This window comes from Natator depressus, chromosome 11 (assembly GCF_965152275.1).
Source record: "Natator depressus isolate rNatDep1 chromosome 11, rNatDep2.hap1, whole genome shotgun sequence".
Classification (NCBI taxonomy): domain Eukaryota; kingdom Metazoa; phylum Chordata; order Testudines; family Cheloniidae; genus Natator; species Natator depressus.
The window spans coordinates 1,113,569-1,131,297 of record NC_134244.1 but is presented as its reverse complement, the minus strand read 5'-3'; the positions used below and the strand labels follow the sequence as shown (position 1 = coordinate 1,131,297).

Sequence of the window (17,729 nt, the reverse complement as noted above, 5' to 3'; positions counted from 1 at the left end):
GGCTATTTCGGTCCCGAGCCGTCTGCCCTGGGAATGTGCTGGCCGGGGAGCGGCCCCTGATGTCACCGGCCCCCTCCGGCCCCGGCCCACCCGCGCAGGGGCTGCAGGGGGAGGGGGCAGCCCTGGGGACGGCGTCAGGGCTCCTGTCACCCCTCCCAGAGTGACTCAGCCCGGTGCGGGGGAGCAGGTGGGTCTGCACCCCCCTGGGGTGGGGCTGGCCCAGGCCCCTGCCCCAGCTGGGCAGATGGCTGTGTATGGAGAGCCCCACGCGCCCGGGGGCCTCCCGGGGGCCTCCGGGCCTGGGATGGGGAGCCAGGGTCATGGAGCGGGGGGGGAATGGCTGGGCCACGCCGGGCAGAGGAGCCCCGGGCTGGGGCAGCAGGGCCCCTCAGGGGGCAGGGAGACCCTGGCCTCTCGGCCGGGGCTGCAGTTGGTGCCCTGCCCGTGTCCCGAGGGGCCACCCAGTGAGGGGCGCGATGGAAGCTGAGAGTGAGGCCCCCCATCACACCTCCCCGGCCTGGTCCGGGGGGTCCTGCCCAGCGACTCTCCCCCGTGGGGCTGCATTACCCCCAGCGCCTGCCCAAGGCCCAGGCAGCCTGCGGTGCTGGGAGTGTCCCGCTCCCCTGGCCCGGCTGGGGCAGGCGATCGCCCCGGGGGAGCCCCTTGCTCGGTGTATGCAGCACTTTGGGGGCCCTGGCAGCAACCTCCTCCCCCAGCGCACCGTCCAGTCGCCAGACCCTCGCCTCCTGCAGGCAGCTTGTCCCGGCTCCCCCCGGCAGGGCAGCTGGGGCAGAGGATGAGCCCTGCCGAGGCAGGGCAGTTGGCACCCAGCACGTGCCACATGTTCCAGACAAGAGCACCCATGGGTGGGGAGACCCAGGCAGTCCCCTGGACACACTGGGCTGCGGGGGGCCGGGGACAATGGGCTGCCGGGGGCTCTGGGCTGCGGGGGGCCAGAGGACACTGGGCTGCGGGGGCTGGGGGCTCTGGGTTGTGGGCTGCTGGGGGCTCTGGGCTGCGGGGGGCCAGAGGACACTGGGCTGTGGGGGGCCGGGGTCACTGGGCTGCCGGGGACTCTGGGCTGCGGGGGGCCAGAGGACACTGGGCTGCGGGGGGCTGGGGGCTCTGGGTTGTGGGCTGCTGGGGGCTCTGGGCTGTGGGGGGCCGGGGACACTGGGCTGCGGGGCGCTGAGGGCTCTGTGTTGTGGGGGGCTGGGGGCTCTGGGCTGTGGGGGGCCGGGGACACTGGGCTGCCGGGGACTCTGGGCTGTGGGGGGCCGAGGACACTGGGCTGCGGGGGGCTGGGGGCTCTGGGTTGTGGGGGGCTGGGGGCTCTGGGCTGCGGGGGGCCGGGGACACTGGGCTGCCGGGGGCTCTGGGCTGCGGGGGGCCGGGGGCTCTGGGTTGCGGGGGGCCTGGGGGCTCTGGGCTGCAGGGGGCCAGAGGACACTGGGCTGCGGGGGGCCAGCGGGGCCCAGCGGTAGTCCCAGTGCTGTCCGGCCAGTCCTTGCCCCTGCCCGCTGGCCCGCCCTGCCCCCGGAAGCCCCAGCTGTCTGCGCTGTCACTCCGGCCCGGCGGGGCTGGGCCGGCTGATGTCAGAGGGATACAAATAGCCGGAGCCTGGGTCCCTCCCCGACTCCTCTCGCTCGGCTCCCGCTCGCTCTGCAGCCACCCCAGCCTCAGCCTGCGCCCGGGCTCCGACCAGCCGCCAGCATGAGCCAGTCGTACTCCTCCAGCCAGCAGCGGGTCTCCTCCTACCGCCGCACCTTCGGCGGGGGCTCCCCGGCCTTCTCCCGCTCCTCCCTGGGCAGCAAGGGCCTGGCCAGCTCCGTCTCCTCCCGGGTCTACCAGGTGTCGCGGGGCGCGGCCGTGCCCAGCCTGCCCAGCCTGCGGGTGACCCGCGTGGCCCCGCTGCGCGCCTACCAGGGCGGCGGGGAGCTGCTGGACTTCAGCCTGGCCGACGCCCTGAACCAGGAGTTCCTGCAGACCCGCACCAACGAGAAGGTGGAGCTGCAGGAGCTGAACGACCGCTTCGCCAGCTACATCGAGAAGGTGCGCTACCTGGAGCAGCAGAATGCCCTGCTGGTGGCCGAGCTCAACCGGCTCAAGGGCAAGGAGCCCACGCACGTGGCCCACCTCTTCGAGGAGGAGCTGCGGGCCCTGCGGCTGCAGGTCGACACGCTCACCAGCCAGCGGGCCCGCGCCGACGTGGAGCGCGACAACCTGCTCGACGACCTGCAGAAGCTGAAGCAGAGGTGAGGGCGGGGGGGGCCGGGCGGGGCCCTCAGCCCCCCGTTCCTGAGCCCTGTGCCCCACGCCCCCGTCCCTGCACCCCACGCACACCCCGTCCCTGTGCTCTACACACACCCCGTCCCTACGCTCCATCCCTGCGCCCCACACACCTTACCCCTGCGCCCCATATCCCCATCACTGAGCCCCATCACTGCACCCCACCCTCCCATCCCTGCACCCCACACACACCCCGTCCCTATGCTCCATCCCTGCGCCCCACACACCTTATCCCTGCGCCCCATATCCCCATCACTGAGCCCCATCACTGCACCCCACCCCCCCATCCCTGCACCCCACACACACCCCATCCCTATGCTCCATCCCTGCGCCCCACACACCTTATCCCTGCGCCCCATATCCCCATCACTGAGCCCCATCACTGCACCCCACCCTCCCATCCCTGCACCCCACACACACCCCGTCCCTATGCTCCATCCCTGCGCCCCACACACCTTATCCCTGCGCCCCATATCCCCATCACTGAGCCCCATCACTGCACCCCACCCCCCCATCCCTGCACCCCACACACACCCCATCCCTATGCTCCATCCCTGCGCCCCACACACCTTATCCCTGCGCCCCATATCCCCATCACTGAGCCCCATCACTGCACCCCACCCTCCCATCCCAGCACCCCACACACACCCCAGCCCTGCATCCCCCACACCCTGTCACCATGCCCCGTCACTGAGCCCCCCCCACACCCCATCCCTGCGCCCCCACACTCCCTGTCCCTGTGCCCCATCCCTGAGCCCCACACCCCGATCACTGCCCCTCACATGGCCCAGCTTCAGTGGCCCTGCCCCAGCCCCAGCCCCCTCCTCTGTCCGGCTCCGTTCCCAGCCGCTCTGTCCCCTCCACCCAGCGACGGGGCAGGTCTCTCCTTGGGAGTCCCAGGCCCCAGGCACCCCTGGGGGTCGGTGCAGCCGCTGTGGGGAGCCGGGAACACCCCACCCGGAGCAACGCTGGGGCCGGCTGCAGTAGGGCAGCTCCTGCCTCGGCGGTCTCGGTCGCCCCGCCCAGCCAGGGGGCAGGTACCTGGCTCCTGGGGGCACAGGAACCCGCTAGGGGGTCAGGCCCTGCAGCAGCAGCGCTGCAGACCTGGCCCCACGGCGCGGGCGGCTCGGCCAGCCCCCCCAGTCTGGGCCAGCGCGGCTGGCTCTGGGCAGTGCAGACAGATGGGGCCAGAGCCCCCAGCCCCGTTCGCCAGCCCCACTTCCCGCAGCCATTGTAACCCACTACCACAAGCCTCGGGCTAGCCAGGCCAGAGGTCGCTGTGCGCCCAGAGCTCAGCACCCGCCCCCAGCACCCAGCACCCGCCCCCAGCGCTCAGCACCATCCTGTCCCTAATGCCCAGGGCCCTTCCCAGCAGCCTCCCCTCCCACCTGCCTCTGTCTGTCTCCGCCGTCCGACCCCCCCCCCCCCGCTCCCTAGCGGGGACGCTGGGGACAAGGGGGCACATCCTGTTGTGGGATCCCCCTGCACCCAGGAGCCCCGCGGCCCCTTGCTCCATGGGGCCGTGGCGTGGCTTGGCCCCACTGGCCCTTGCTCTCCAAGCTCACCGCTTTCCCAGGGTGCCGGGGCCTGGCTGTGCGGGGCTGTCACCCTCTGAAATCTTGTCCCGGGGAGCCAGGGGCCCCAGTGGTTACAGGAAAGGGGGGGTACCTGGGAGCCCCCTACCCAGACCCAGAGCTCCGTGGCACTCAGCTGCCCTCAGCCCAGGGCCGCGGTGCCGTGGGGAGGGAGGAGCCGGTGCTTGCGGAGGAGATTGTGGCGGCGCCCGGCGCTGCCCACCCAAAAGCGCAGGAACCCGAGCAGTGCAGCGTGATCCCTGGGGCAGCCCGTGGGCCCCCCGGGCCCCTGTTTGCTCTCTGCTCCTCCGCACCCTGGGCGGTTTGGGCCCCCCCATCCCCGTAGCGGTCCCGTTATGCGGTGCAGGAGTGCAGCGCCGTGGGGTCGGCCCCGGCCATTGGGGGCTCCCTAGCTGGCACAGGGCTGCCCCATTGCAGCCTCTCGCCCTGGGGCCATGCCAAGAGGGGGGCTGGCTCGTTCCAGCTACGCAAAGCGCTGCTCTGACTTCCGACAGAGACCCCCCCACCTTCCTGTGCCAAGCCTGGGCCTGAGTGGAGAGCCTGGCCCGGCTGCGCGGCCTGCGGGGACCACTCTTCTCCCCGGGCCCCACACTGGGCTGCCTTGGGCCCTCCTGGGGGCATGCAGCCCACCAGCTGCCCCGGGGCCAGGCCCGCACAGCCAGACCGCCACGGCCACCATAGCAGGAGCGTTGGCACGGTGCCCGGGCGCCGAGGGCAGCGAGCGCCCTCGGGCGTGGGGCCCAGGCTCCAGGGGAGGGTCCCAGCAGGCACCATCAGGTTCATGCAGGGCTGGAAACCTGTCTGGGCCTGGGCCAGCCTCCCTGCCCACAGCCACACCGAGGGTTGCAGCTGGAATGGTGGGAACCCTGAGCTGGTTCCGGGGCGTGCAAGGGGCAGGATGTCTCTGCTCTCGGGGGGGCCAGTCCCAGCGCCGCCAGAGGCACAGAGGGAGCACGCTGGGGGGCGGGGGAGCGGCAAGCTGGGGCGGGAGCTACATGCCGTGGGGGGAGCCCCGCCCTGCGCGCTTGGGGGGTGGAGCTGCAGGCTGGGGAGGGAGCCCCGCCCTGCATGCTGGGGGGGAGCAGGACTTGGCTTTCAGAGGGGCTCCCCACGGTCCCAGCGCTGATCCCACACCCCCACCAGGGGCAGCTGATGCTCTGGGGGCGGCTGGCTCGGGCAGGGGAGCTCCTCGGGCGAGATCAGGGCGGGCCCCGGGCCCCCAGTGCCACGGCTGGTGCTCCGGGCACGTTCTGAGCCAGGCCAGTCCAGTGCCCGCTTCCACACAGCAGCTGGGCCAGCCGGCTGTGGGGTCGGGCGGGCACCAGCTGAGCGCACAGGAGAGGGGCGGGAGCCAGCCCTGGCACCAAGGGGGTGAATCTGGAAAGGGGCAGCAAAGAGGAGACCTTGTGGGACTGGCAGACTAGGCGGCTTCCTGCCCCCTGTGGCACTGTGTAGGGCCCACCCCACAGACAGGGTCTTCAGGGTCAGGCCCAGGCCCGGGGGGCACCACAGCAATGTCTGGGCCGGGCGGGGGAACGCCTCCCACGTGGCTGGAAGATCCGCGTTCAACCCAGTGACCAGTCCGTGCCACCCCCGCCCGCTCAGCCTTGGTGTGCCAAGATCCCCGGTCTCATCCACCGCTGGGTGTCCTGGGGCTGGCACCATGGGGCTGCTGGGACAGAGGGGGCCGTGATTCCAGAGAGCAGGGCCTGGGGGGGCCGTGCAGGCCGCCTCCTCCCCGTCCCCTCGCCCCAAAGGAAGCGGAGCAGAAACCCAAAGCCCTGGTGACCGGCCCCCACAGCAGGCAAGGGCTGGCCCCGAGCCATGAGCCGCGCTGGGGGGGCTGGGCCGGGGGGGCGCTTGTCTCTGGGCACCGCCATGGCTGAACGTCACCAAACTGAACGCAGGCCGGAGCAGCTGGCGTTGGCGCCCCACCACGAATCCGCAACCTGCACTGGGAGCCCGAGCCGCAGCATCTCCGGGCAGGACCCACGGCTGCCTGGCCAGCCCCCTTTGCACTGACTGCGTGGGAAGTCCCTGCGCCACGTGCACCCTCACCCCCCGTATCGCTGTCCGGGGTCCCTGAGGCCCATGTGCCCCCCATCTCACTGGCCAGGGTCCCCCCACCCCATGTACCCTCCATCCCCCCATACCACCATCCTGAGTTCCTGCACCCCATGTGCCCTCCCTTCTCACCCTCTGGGGTCCCTGAGCCCCCATGTGCTCCCCAGTCTGACAAGGTGGGGTCCCTGAGCCCCATGTGCCCCCCCTCACTGCCTGGGGTCTCTGTGCCCCCCGATTACTGCCCCATGTGCACCCCCATCTCACAAGCTGGGGTTCCTGCACCCCGTGTGCCCTTGTCTCATTCTCTGGGGTCCCTGTGCCCCATGCGCCCCCCCTCAGTGTCTGGAGTTCTCATGCCCCATGTGAGCCCCCCGTCTAACAAGCTGGGGCCCCATGTGCCCCCCTCCCCCATATCGGAGCCCTGTGTCCCTGAATCTCATCTCCCTGCCCCTGGCATCACAGCCCCAACGCTCTGCATCCTACCCCTGCGGATCCCCCTGGCCCCCCAGCCATGCTGCGCTTGGCCCCAGCCCCTCGGCCGCTCCCCTATAAGGAAGGGGCAGGCGGCGCGGCGCGGGGTGACCTCAGCCTTTGTGCTGGGCTCTGGTTTTGACTATAATAGGGAACAGGAGGCCAGGCCGCTGGCCCCCAGCCAGCCCGCCGGGAATGCGGAACAAGGGGCCTCCAGCGCCTGGGGGCTGAGCCGGCCTGGACCCCACGCAGGGCAGGGAGCCCCCTCCCGTGGCAGCCTGTCTGTCCCTCTTCTTCCTCTGGCCTTGGGCTGTCCTTCCACCTGCCCCATGGACGGCCCTGCCCCGGCTCGCCCTGCCTGCCCCCCAGCCCCCCGTCTGATGCCCCCTCTCTGCCCCCAGGCTGCAGGAGGAGATCCAGCTGAAGGAGGAAGCGGAGAATAACCTGGCTGCCTTCCGAGCAGTAAGTGCCAGCGTCTCCAGCCTCTCCTGCTGGGCCGTGGCACGGGGAGGGGGAGGGCTGGGGGCCCCCCTGGGGCTGTGGGTGCGGACCAGAGAATCGGGCTCCCTGCCCCCTCCCCAGCAGAGTCCCCAGGCCAGAGACCCTTCCTCGCCCCCCGGCCAGGGCACCCACCCTCCTCGCACTCGGCACCCCAGGGCTCAGCTGCTCCGACCGGCGGCAGGTGGGGCTCCTGCCCCCGCCCGCAACCCCAGCCCCAGCAGGAGGGGCCCCGTGGGCACAGAGCAGCGTGGCTGCAGGGTTAGCGTGTGGGGCACAGCTCGCCCTCACCCCAAACATGTGACCACCGGCAGCCAGGCGCCCCCCATGGCCCCAGCTGGGCTCCCCCCTGGTCCTGGCCAGGAGCGCCCCCCATCCGGTGCCATCGGTGTCACTCAGCACCTCGGCAGCCTCCCGCGCGGGCAGGGCAGGGCCCTGCTGCCCGCGCTCTGGGCCCAGCCCTGCGGCTGCCCGGCTCTGAGCCCGGCTCCCTCTCGGCCGGCAGGACGTGGACGCGGCCACCCTGGCGCGCATCGACCTGGAGCGACGCATCGAGGCCCTGCAGGAGGAGATCGCCTTCCTCAAGAAGGTGCACGAGGAGGTAGGTCCACGGAGAGCCCTGCCCCGGCCCCCGTTCCCGCCCTGGGGCCCCGTCACCCGTTCCTGCCCCGGGGCTCTACCCCCGATTACCGCCTCGGGGCCCTGCCCCCACCATTACCGCCCCGGGGCCCTGCCCCCATTACTGCCCCGGAGCTCTATCCCCAATTACTGCCCCGGGGCCCCACCCCCCAGTACTGCCCCGGGGCACCCCCCCCCGATTACCACCTCGGGGCCCCACCCGCCGTTCCTGCCCCGGAGCTCTACCCCCGATTACTGCCCTGGGGCCCTGCCCCCTGATTACTGCCCTGGGGCCCCGCCCCCCGATTACCACCTCATGGCCCTCCCCCACCCATTACTGCCCCAGAGCTCTACCCCCCGATTACTGCCCCAGGGCCCCGCCCCCCGATTACTGCCCCCCCAATTACCGCCTCGAGGCTCCGCCCCACCCATTACTGCCCCGGAGCTCTGCCCCCCGATTACTGCCCCGGAGCCCCATGCCCCCCCAATTACTGCCCTGGGGCCCCACCCCCCTGATTACCACCTTGGGGCCCTCCCCCACCCATTACTGCCCCGGAGCTCTACCCCCCCATTACTGCCCCAGGGCCACGCCCCACCCATTACTGCCCCGGAGCTCTGCCCCCCAATTACTGCCCCAGGGCCCCGCCCCCCAATTACTACTCTGGGGCCCCGCCCCCTGATTACTGCCCCAGGGCCCCATGCCCCCCCCAATTACTACCCTGGTGCCCTGCCCCGCTGATTACTACCCCAGAGCCCCACCCCCCCAATTACTGCCCCGGAGCCCCATGCCCCCAAGTACCACCCCAGGGCCCCGCCCCCCGTTACTGCCCTGGGGCCCCACCCCCCTGATTACCGCCTTGAGGCCCTGCCCCACACATTACTGCCCCAGAGCTCATGCCCCCCTAATTACTGCCTCGGGGCCCTGCCCCACCCATTACTGCCCCGGAGCCCCGCCCCCCGTTACTGCCCTGGGGCTCTGCCCCCTAGTTACTGCCCTGAGACCCCACCCCCTGGTTACTGCCCTGGGGCTCCGCCCTCAATTAATGCCCCGGAGCTCTGCCCCCTTATTACCGCCCCAGGGCCCTGCCCTCCTGATCACTGCCCTAGAGCTCAACCCCCCAAATTACTGCCCTGGGACCTCACCCCCTAGTTACTGCCCTGGAGCCTCACCCCCTCGTTATTGTCCTGGGGCCCCACCCCCCCGGTACTGCTCCAGGGCCACGTCCCCCCCCCAGTTACTGCCCTATGGCCCTGCCACCACCCCCCTGGTTTCTGCCCTGAGGCCCTGCCCGATGGGGATGGTCCCCAAATCAGGGCTGGCTTTGGCCAGTGTTGGGTTGGGGGCAGGGACTTGGGGCTGAGGTTGGGGGCTGGGGGGTGGGGCAGGCTGGGGCTGGAGTGGGGGCAGGGGCAGGGCAGGGCTGGGGCAGGCTGGGGCTGGGGCAGGGTTGGGGCAGGATTGGGGCAGGCTGGGGCTGGGGTAGGGGCAGGGTTGGGGCTGGGGCTGGGGCTGGGGCAGGGCGGGGGCGGGGTTGGGGCAGGCTGGGGCTGGGGCAGGGGCAGGGTTGGGGCAGGGTTGGGGCTGGGGCTGGGGCAGGGCGGGGGTCGCTGCGCTGACACTGCCCCTCGGCCCCAGGAGCTCCGGGACCTGCAGGCTCAGCTGCAGGAGCAGCACGTCCAGGTGGAGATGGACGTGTCCAAGCCGGACCTGACGGCCGCCCTGCGCGACATCCGCGCCCAGTACGAGACCATCGCCGCCCAGAACATCTCCGAGGCCGAGGAGTGGTACAAGTCCAAGGTCAGGCCGGGCGGCGCTGGGGGCTGCGCTGGCGTCGTGGGGGGGGTCGGTGCCTGGGGGGCTGCGCTGGGCCTGGGGGGCTGACTAGGGGGGCTGTTCTAGGATGGGGGGGTGACTGGGGGGGCTGCTCTAGGTTGGGGAGGTGACTGGGGGGGCCTGTGCTGGGCCGGGGGGTGACTGGGGGGGCTGCTCTAGGCTGGGGGGCCGTGCTGGGCCTGGGGGCTGCGCTGGGCCAGGGGGCGTGACTGGGGGGCTGCGCTGGGTCGGGGGGGTGACTGGGGGGGCTGTGCTGGGCCTGGGGGGGCTGCGCTGGGCCGGGGGGTGGCTGGGGGCTGCTCTAGGCTGGAGGGCCATGCTGGGCCTGGGGCTGGGCTCTGCTGCCAAGGAGTGGGGGCTGGGCTGGGGACCTCTGTTCCCACCACTGCCCCGTGCCCCCGGAGCTGGCTCCTGGCTGCCAGCTGCTCCCAGGCCCCGCAGGGCCCCGTGTGGGGCAGGGCGGCTGAGGTCAGGTCACGGCGTGGGGCTCTGGGGCTGAGTTGCTGCCCCCGGGGCCTGTGGTGAGCTCAGAGCAGCGCCAGCCCAGCGCCCGCGTGAGCCCCAGCCGTGCCCCGGCTGCCGGCTCAGCTGCCCTCTCTGGGCCCCGACCCGCAGGTGTCCGATCTGACCCAGGCCGCCAACAAGAACAACGACGCCCTGCGCCAGGCCAAGCAGGAGATGATGGAGTATCGGCACCAGATCCAGTCCTACACCTGCGAGATCGACGCCCTCAAGGGCACGGTGAGCAGCGGGCATGGCCGGGGAGGGGGCGGGCAGCGGCTGGGACTCACTGGCTGGCAGAGCTGCCCGTGAACCCGCTGTCCAGGCAAACGGCCCCCAGAGATGTGAAGTGCAGGGTGTCCGGGCGTCCCCGGGCGATGCTCTGGGACTGCTCCCCATGAAGCCAGGCAGGACTCTGGGGAAGTCTCCTCTCGGGGAGCAGCCTGTCTGCAGGACACACAGCTCACCCGGCTTCCACCTTCCTGGGTCTGACCTCGGAGCATTCAGCCTCCTCTGCCCCTCCGTGCGCTTCCCACAGCGAGTCCGCTCAGGCGGGATCCTGGGGGGGCCAGAGGGTCCTGCCCCCCAACTCCGCAGTCAGACGGGACTCTCAGCCAGCCAGTAAAACAGAGGTTTATTAGACGACAGGAACATGGTGTAACACAGAGCTTGTAGGTGCAGAGAACAGGACCCCTCAGCTGGGTCCATTTTGGGGGGCAGTGAGCCAGACAACCCCGTCTGCCCTTCACTCCATGTCCCAGCCAGCCCCAAACTGAAACTCCCTCCAGCCCCTCCTCCCCTGGGCTTTGTCCCTTTCCCGGGCCAGGAGGGCACCGGATTCCTTTGTTCTCCAGCCCTTTAGCTCTCACCTGGCAGGGGGGAAGGGCCCAGGCCATCAGTGGCCAGGAAACAGGGTGTCGGCCATTCTCTGTGTCCAGCCCCCCGCACACACCTGCCCTCTAGGGCTCTGCAACAATCATACACCCTTACCCCACCCCCTAGAGACTTAAGAACTGCACAGGGGAAACTGAGGCACCCCCACAATATTCAGAGGAAACATTAAGAACAGTCCCGCTTCGTCACAGCCCAGCACCCAGCCCCTGCTGGCAGAGAGCCAGCAACCCTGCCCCCCACACCTGGGTCAGAGCCCCCCAGACTAGTCCTGTGCCAGTCCCATCAGCCTTGCCCACTGTCCCAGAGTCGCCGACTGGGGGCTCGGGCACCCGCAGAGTGACGCCAGCCAGGGCTCTGGGGCAGCGTCTCCCCTCAGGGCCACTCCCCAGGGCCAGAAGCCTGCCCGGCTTCAGCCCCTCCTGGGTCTGACCTCGGAGCGCTCAGCCCCCTGCTCCCCCCGGGAGCTCCCCGCAGCGAGTGCCCCTGGACGGGACACCCAGGGAGCCTCCCCCCCAAAGGGCCCTGCCCCCTCTGAGTCCCCAACCAGGAGACACCAGCTTCCAGCAGCTCAGCCTCAGTCACCCCCAGCTGCCCCCCCCGCGGCCTTTGTTTCCCCCCGGCCCCCACTGGCAAACAGGTCCCCTGGTCTCTGTTCCCCAGCACCTCCCTTGGCAGAGGAGGGGCCTGGCCATCAGTTGACCGGATACGGGGTGTCGACTGTTCTCTCTGCCCAGGAAGCCACTCGCAGTCACACCTGCTCTCTGCAACGATCACACCCCTTATCCCACCACTGAGATACTGGAGTAACACACAGGGGAAACTGAGGTGCACACCGTAGTCAGAGAAAATATTAAGAACCTTCCCACTTCATCACATCCACCAATCTGTTCAGCTGCCCCAGGTCCCTCCAGCTCCCACATGATTCAAAACACCAATAGATAACTCACACCGCCAGCCCCATCCCTATGGGGTGACTGTCCGGAGTCCCCGGGCAATGCTCTGGATCTGCTCCCCACGAAGCCAGGCAGGACTCTGGGGAAGTCTCCTCTCTGGGAGCAGCCTGTCTGCAGGACACACAGCTCACCCGGCTTCCACCTTCCTGGGTCTGACCTCGGAGCATTCAGCCTCCTCTGCCCCTCCGTGCGCTTCCCACAGCCAGTTGGCCCAGGCGGGGTCCTGGGGAAGCCAGAGGGTCCTGCCCCCCAACTCCGCAGTCAGACGGGACTCTCAGCCAGCCAGTAACACAGAAGGTTTATTAGACGACAGGAACATGGTGTAACACAGAGCTTGTAGGTGCAGAGAACAGGACCCCTCAGCTGGGTCCATTTTGGGGGGCAGTGAGCCAGACAACCCCGTCTGCCATTCACTCCATGTCCCAGCCAGCCCCAAACTGAAACTCCCTCCAGCCCCTCCTCCCCTGGGCTTTGTCCCTTTCCCGGGCCAGGAGGGCACCGGATTCCTTTGTTCTCCAACCCTTTAGCTCTCACCTTGCAGGGGGGAAGGGCCCGGGCCATCAGTGGCCAGGAAACAGGGTGTCGGCCATTGTCTGTGTCCAGACCCCTGCACACATCTGCCCTCTAGGGCTCTGCAACGATCATACACCCTTATCCCACCCCCTAGATACTTAAGAACTGCCTAGGGGAAACTGAGGCGCCCCCACACTATTCAGAGGAAACATTAAGAACAGTTTGGCCGGTGCTGTGCGGTGACCCCCCATACACAGCCCCATCCCTATGGGGTTACCCCCTTGTAGGCTGTCTCCTTGCCTCTGGCTCTGCCCCCTGTCATAGACCCACAGGATTGGGGTCACGGCCCCAGTTTGGGGACAGGCTCTGGGAGGCCCCATCAGTGGTCCAGGCCCTCAAGGGGTCTCGCTCTCCCTCCAGGGGAAGCCAAGTGGCTTCGCCTCCTGGGGCTGGACCTCTGGGCCTGCAGCCCCCTGTGTCTCACCCTGCCCCGAGTGCAAGTGGTCCCTTCCCCCTGCCCAGGTGACACTGCAGCACAGAGGGGAAACTGAGGCACACACAGGCTTCATACAATGATGACGTAAAATTCCCACTGTCCCTGCTGGCGGTGCCGGCTCTGACACGGGCTGTCCCTGCAGAATGACTCCCTGATGCGGCAGATGCGGGAGCTGGAGGAGCGCTTTGCCGGGGAGGCGAGCGGCTACCAGGACACCATCGCGCGGCTGGAGGAGGAGATCCGGCACCTGAAGGACGAGATGGCGCGGCACCTGCGCGAGTACCAGGACCTGCTCAACGTCAAGATGGCGCTGGACGTGGAGATCGCCACCTACCGCAAACTGCTGGAGGGCGAGGAGAGCCGGTGAGCGGGCGTCTGCCCAGCCCGGCCCCGGCCCTGGCCCCTGCTGCCCCTGGGTGTTGGCTTCTGGGGGAGTGTCACGGAGTCCCCGGGCGATGCTCTGGGACTGCTCCCCACGAAGCCAGGCAGGACTCTGGGGAAGTCTCCTCTCGGGGAGCAGCCTGCTGCAGGACACACAGCTCCCCCGGCTCCACCTTCCTGGGTCTGACCTCGGAGCATCCAGCCTCCTCTGCCCCTCCGTGCGCTTCCCACAGCGAGTCCGCCCAGGCGGGGTCCTGGGGGGGCCAGAGGGTCCTGCCCCCCAACTCCACAGTCAGACGGGACTCTCAGCCAGCCAGTAACACAGAAGGTTTATTAGCCGACAGGAACATGGTCTAAAACAGAGCTTGTAGGTGCAGAGAACAGGACCCCTCAGCTGGGTCCATTTTGGGGGGCTGTGAGCCAGACAACCCCGTCTGCCCTTCACTCCATGTCTCCAACCAGCCCCAAACTGAAACTCCCCCCAGCCCCCACTCCTCTGGGCTTTGTCCCTTTCCCAGGCCAGGAGGTCACCTGATTCCTTGGTTCTCCAACCCTTTAGCTCCCACCTTGCAGGGGGGAAGGGCCCAGGCCATCAGTGGCCAGGAAACAGGGTGTCGGCCATTCTCTGTGTCCAGACCCCTGCACACCCCTGCCCTCTAGGGCTCTGCAAGGATCACACACCCTTACCCCACCACCTAGAGGCTTAAGAACTGCCTAGGGGAAACTGAGGCACCCCCACACTATTCAGAGGAAACATTAAGAATAGTCCCGCTTCGTCACAGGGAGCAATGACCTATGGCCCAGGGTGGGGAGCCCCAGGGCGGGGTGCTCCTGGCCAGCCCACCCCGGTGTCTGTGGGGCCCAGGGGACCTCTCTCAGCTGTGGCCGTGGCACTAACCCCTTTTCCTTCTCTGTGTGCTGCAGGATCACTCTCCCCATCCAGACCTTCTCGGCGCTCAACTTCCGGGGTGAGTACAGGGCAGGGCCCGAGCAGGGCTGCATGTGGGGGCTCCCTGATCCCACTGCGGTGGGGCATGCCTGGAATAAGCCATGGGGGAGTGGGATGGGCCCCATAGCTGCTGTCTGTGCTCCCTGCCAGCCCCCGCCTGCCCCCAGCCCATCGCCTTGTGCCCCTGCCCTCTCAACTGCCATGGCCAGCCCCTCGCCCTGTACCCCCCATGGCCCAGGCCCTGCGCCCCACCCCCTCAACCTGCACCCCCCATGGCCAGCCCCTCACCTCGTCCTCCCCCCCACCCCCGTGGCCCAGCCCCACCCCAGCCCCTCGCCCCATACCTCCCATGGCCCAGGGCCTGCCCCCCACCCCTTCAACCTGCACCCCCCATGGCCCAGCCCTCCACCCCATCCCCACCATGGCCAGCCCCTCGCCCCGTACCTCATGGCCCAGCCCCCCATGGTCCAGACCCCGCCCCCATCCTCCCCATGGCCCAGCCCCTACCCCCAGCCCCATACCCTATACCCCCTGGGGCTCAGCCCTGCCCCCACCCCGGCCACTCACCCCCCTGCCCTGCCCCAGGCTGACTCTCCTCCCACCTGCAGAGACCAGCCCAGAGCAGCGCGGCTCAGAGGTTCACACCAAGAAGACCGTGATGATCAAGACCATTGAGACCCGTGACGGGGAGGTGAGCAGGGAGCGGGCAGCTGGGTAGGGCTCTAGCCATGGCAGTGGGGTGGGCCAGCAGCCCCTGCTCCCCAGGTCCCCCCAGGAGGGAGGGCTCCCTGGGCTCTGGGTGGGGTGCTCGGATCTGTCCTGGCCCAAGCCGGGTGGCTCCCGGCTGTGCCTAACGCAGACTCCTTGCCTGGGATCCAGGCTCCTGGCCTCCCATTTGCCCGGGCCCGGCTGGTGCAAAGCAGTCGCCTTGAGACTGTCCCCGGTCTCTGTGCAGGCCGGAGATCTCGGGCGACCTGGCCTGAAGGGAGGGTGGCATTTGCCCCTTGCGCCAGCCGCCGGGGCAGCCCGGATGCCAGGCCCTGGGGCCCCCGTCTCACCAGGGCTCTCTCCCGAGCAGGTGGTGAGCGAGGCCACGGAGCAGAAGCACGAGGTGCTGTAGACGGCGCCGGCCGAGCGGCTGCGGAGAGACGATTGGCACCTTCCGTCCCCGCCGACGCCCCCGCCCTGCCCCCCTCCTGCCCCAGCCCTTCCTCCATTGTCCCCTGGGCAGAACTTCCCACGCCCGTCTGCCCCCACGCCCCCCGTCTCTCTCCTGCTTCTGAAGTGCTGTGTTGGGAGCTTGCCCGGGGGCCCCGGAGTCAGGAGTGGGGCTGGGCGTGGGGAGCAGGGGACACAGGGCCCCGGCTCACGGGGTGGGGGAAGGGGGGGCCATTGCAGGCTTCCAGCAGCAGATTCTGCATCCCACCCCCATGCCCCCTGTACTCATGCGCACCTCCCCCGCACCCCCAGGGCCTGACAGGGCCCCGCCTCCGCCCGGGCCCAGGGCCCCGGAGCTGGCGTTTCTCCTGGGCAGACCGCAGCGGTGCCCAGCCCTGCTCAGCCTGGGAAGGGAGACGGAGACCGGCCAGCCCCCGTCGTCCCCCAGCCTGGACCAAAGCCGTGGAGCTCCCGGTAGTGCCCATCGCCTGGGGAACTGGGGCTGCTGCAGGCTCCGTGGGATGGCGAGGATCGGGGTGACCAGCCCCCCGGAGTTTGTGCCAGGGACAGGCTGGGTGAGTCTGCAGGAGGCTCCCCACGGGCAGGGAGCAGTGGGACCCGCGGGAGCCTAGAGAGGATCCGTGTAAGTGAAGGAAGCAGGAGAGGGAGAGAGAGGGAGAGAGAAATGGACAGAGGCCAAGAGGCTGGGGGCACCGCCCCCCCACCCGGCCCCCGCCCCGCAGCGTGTACACGACTCCCCCAGGCTGCTGAAATAAACAACGGAGCACGACCCCGCCTCTGAGTCCTGCTTGCTGAGCCGGGCTCGCCCGCCGGCCGGCCCCTCGGTGGGTCTCCCGGCGCACCCCCTCTCCTGGGGCAATCCTGCGACTCGCCCCTTTCCTAGGGGCTAGCGACTAGGGCAGGGGAGCCAGCGGGGTGGCACCCGAGGGCCCAGCCCTCGCAGAGGTGGGTGGGAGCACCGGACCAGCCTGCACGTGGCTCTCCGCATCTGAGCTGAGCTTCTCCCTGCACGCCCCGGGGGGGCTGGCTTGTCCCGTCTCTGAGCTCAGCCGGGCCCGCCAGGCTCTCCCAACCCCCCTCCCATTTCTAGGGTCCCTTGGGGGTTTGCCTCCTTTGCTCCCAGACATGGCTGTGGGGAAGGCCCCTGCGTGGAGCCAGCCCTTGTTCTCTTCCCTCCTTGGAAGCTGGGTGCGGAGAGGCGGGATGATCGGGGTCATTGTCCTGCCTTCCCTGGTTCCTTCCCCAGCACCTCTCGCTCTGAACCCCGGCAGGGGGCAAGGAAAGGCACTAGTCCGAACGGAGTCCAGGCGGGCAGAATCGGGGTGTTCTCTTTACACGGTCCAGGGATAATGTCCGGGTTTATTTTTAAGCATTGTTTTAGCTTGCAATTTATGTTTCACAGTTGTGGGGAATCGGGGCAGTCGGGCAAGGGCGGGTCGGACAGTACCTTAATGACGGTCGCTGTCGATATTCACAAAGTTAAAGCTTTAAAACACAAAGTGTCAAACGCCCAGAGCGACTGTCCTTAAAGTCGGCTTGAGTGCGGTCTCAGCAGCATCTCTGCCTCCCCCTCGCTGTGCGCGGCAGGGGTTAGCGATGGGAAAGTTTCCCCTCAGCGGGTGACTCTGGTGAAATCGACAGTTCCCGACATTCCCCAAGGAAAATTCAATCTCTCCAAGCCCACAGCTAATCGGCAGGTCCCCAGAGCACGTGGCCGCCCCAAGCTGGGGTCCCTGCCAATGGACTGTGGGGGGATTTAAAGATCCCACACTACAGCAGCCGAGAAAGGGATATGTCACGGACCCACAGGATTGGGGCCACAACCCCAGCTTGGGGACAGGCTCTGGGCAGCCCCATCAGTGGGCCAGGGTCTTGCTGCTCCTCCAGGGGAAGCCATGTGGCTTCATCGTCTCCTGGGGCTGGACCCCTGGGCCTGCAGCCCCCCTGCTCCCCACTGTGAGCTCCAGGCAGCGAGTCCCACGGCAACAGACCCTGCTGGAGACTTGTCCATTCTTCAGGGCCTAATGCACCTCGCCCGGCATCTGCAGGGACACTCACACGGTGCAGGAAGAACAGGCAGGTCAGCCATTACCTGGACCCAGCACAGGGAGGCCTTGGGTAGCCCCCTGGAATGAAGGCTAAAGCAGGGTCTATGCTGGTCACCCGGAGCCCAGCCCAGTTGTAGTGACCTCTTAGTTCAAGCTCCATCTGTCTCGGTCTGACCTCCTTGGCCAGACTTCAGCTGAGAGCCCCGACTCCTTCCAGCAGCCAACCCATCCATCCCTCCTTTCTCCCCCGGCCTTTGTTCTTCAGCTGGGGGACATTGCTCAGCCTCCCTGGAGAGAGTTGGGGAAACCCCCCTGTAACAAAGCGGCCTCTGGCGGGACACAACTGAGAGTCTCAATTCAGGGCAAATTGCTTCGAGCAGGGCAGTCACAGCCACAGGCTGGGGGTCCTTTGCACCCCCAGGCAAACCAAACTAGCCAGCCAGAGA

General features: G+C 68.8%; 1 protein-coding gene across 1 annotated transcript; it reads left to right on the top strand.

The window, feature by feature from the left end:
* The first annotated feature begins 1,638 nt into the window (after positions 1 to 1,638).
* DES (desmin) lies at positions 1,639 to 15,285 on the top strand. The gene is made up of 9 exons (XM_074966964.1): positions 1,639 to 2,255; positions 6,821 to 6,881; positions 7,423 to 7,518; positions 9,172 to 9,333; positions 9,985 to 10,110; positions 12,869 to 13,089; positions 14,032 to 14,075; positions 14,665 to 14,747; positions 15,135 to 15,285. The coding sequence occupies exons 1-9, from the start codon at positions 1,714 to 1,716 to the stop codon at positions 15,174 to 15,176; spliced, it is 1,377 nt and encodes a 458-aa protein (XP_074823065.1). The 5' UTR covers positions 1,639 to 1,713; the 3' UTR covers positions 15,177 to 15,285.
* The last annotated feature ends 2,444 nt before the right edge of the window (positions 15,286 to 17,729 follow it).

What these genes read in the sequence shown, in the direction of transcription:
- DES (XM_074966964.1), top strand. Translation starts at nt 1,714, where the DNA reads ATGAGCCAGTCGTACTCCTCCAGCCAGCAGCGGGTCTCCTCCTACCGC. An exon ending in CTGCAGAAGCTGAAGCAGAG is followed by an intron (nt 2,256 to 6,820) that starts GTGAGGGCGGGG and finishes CTCTGCCCCCAG; the next exon opens with GCTGCAGGAGGAGATCCAGC. An exon ending in CTCGGCGCTCAACTTCCGGG is followed by an intron (nt 14,076 to 14,664) that starts GTGAGTACAGGG and finishes TCCCACCTGCAG; the next exon opens with AGACCAGCCCAGAGCAGCGC.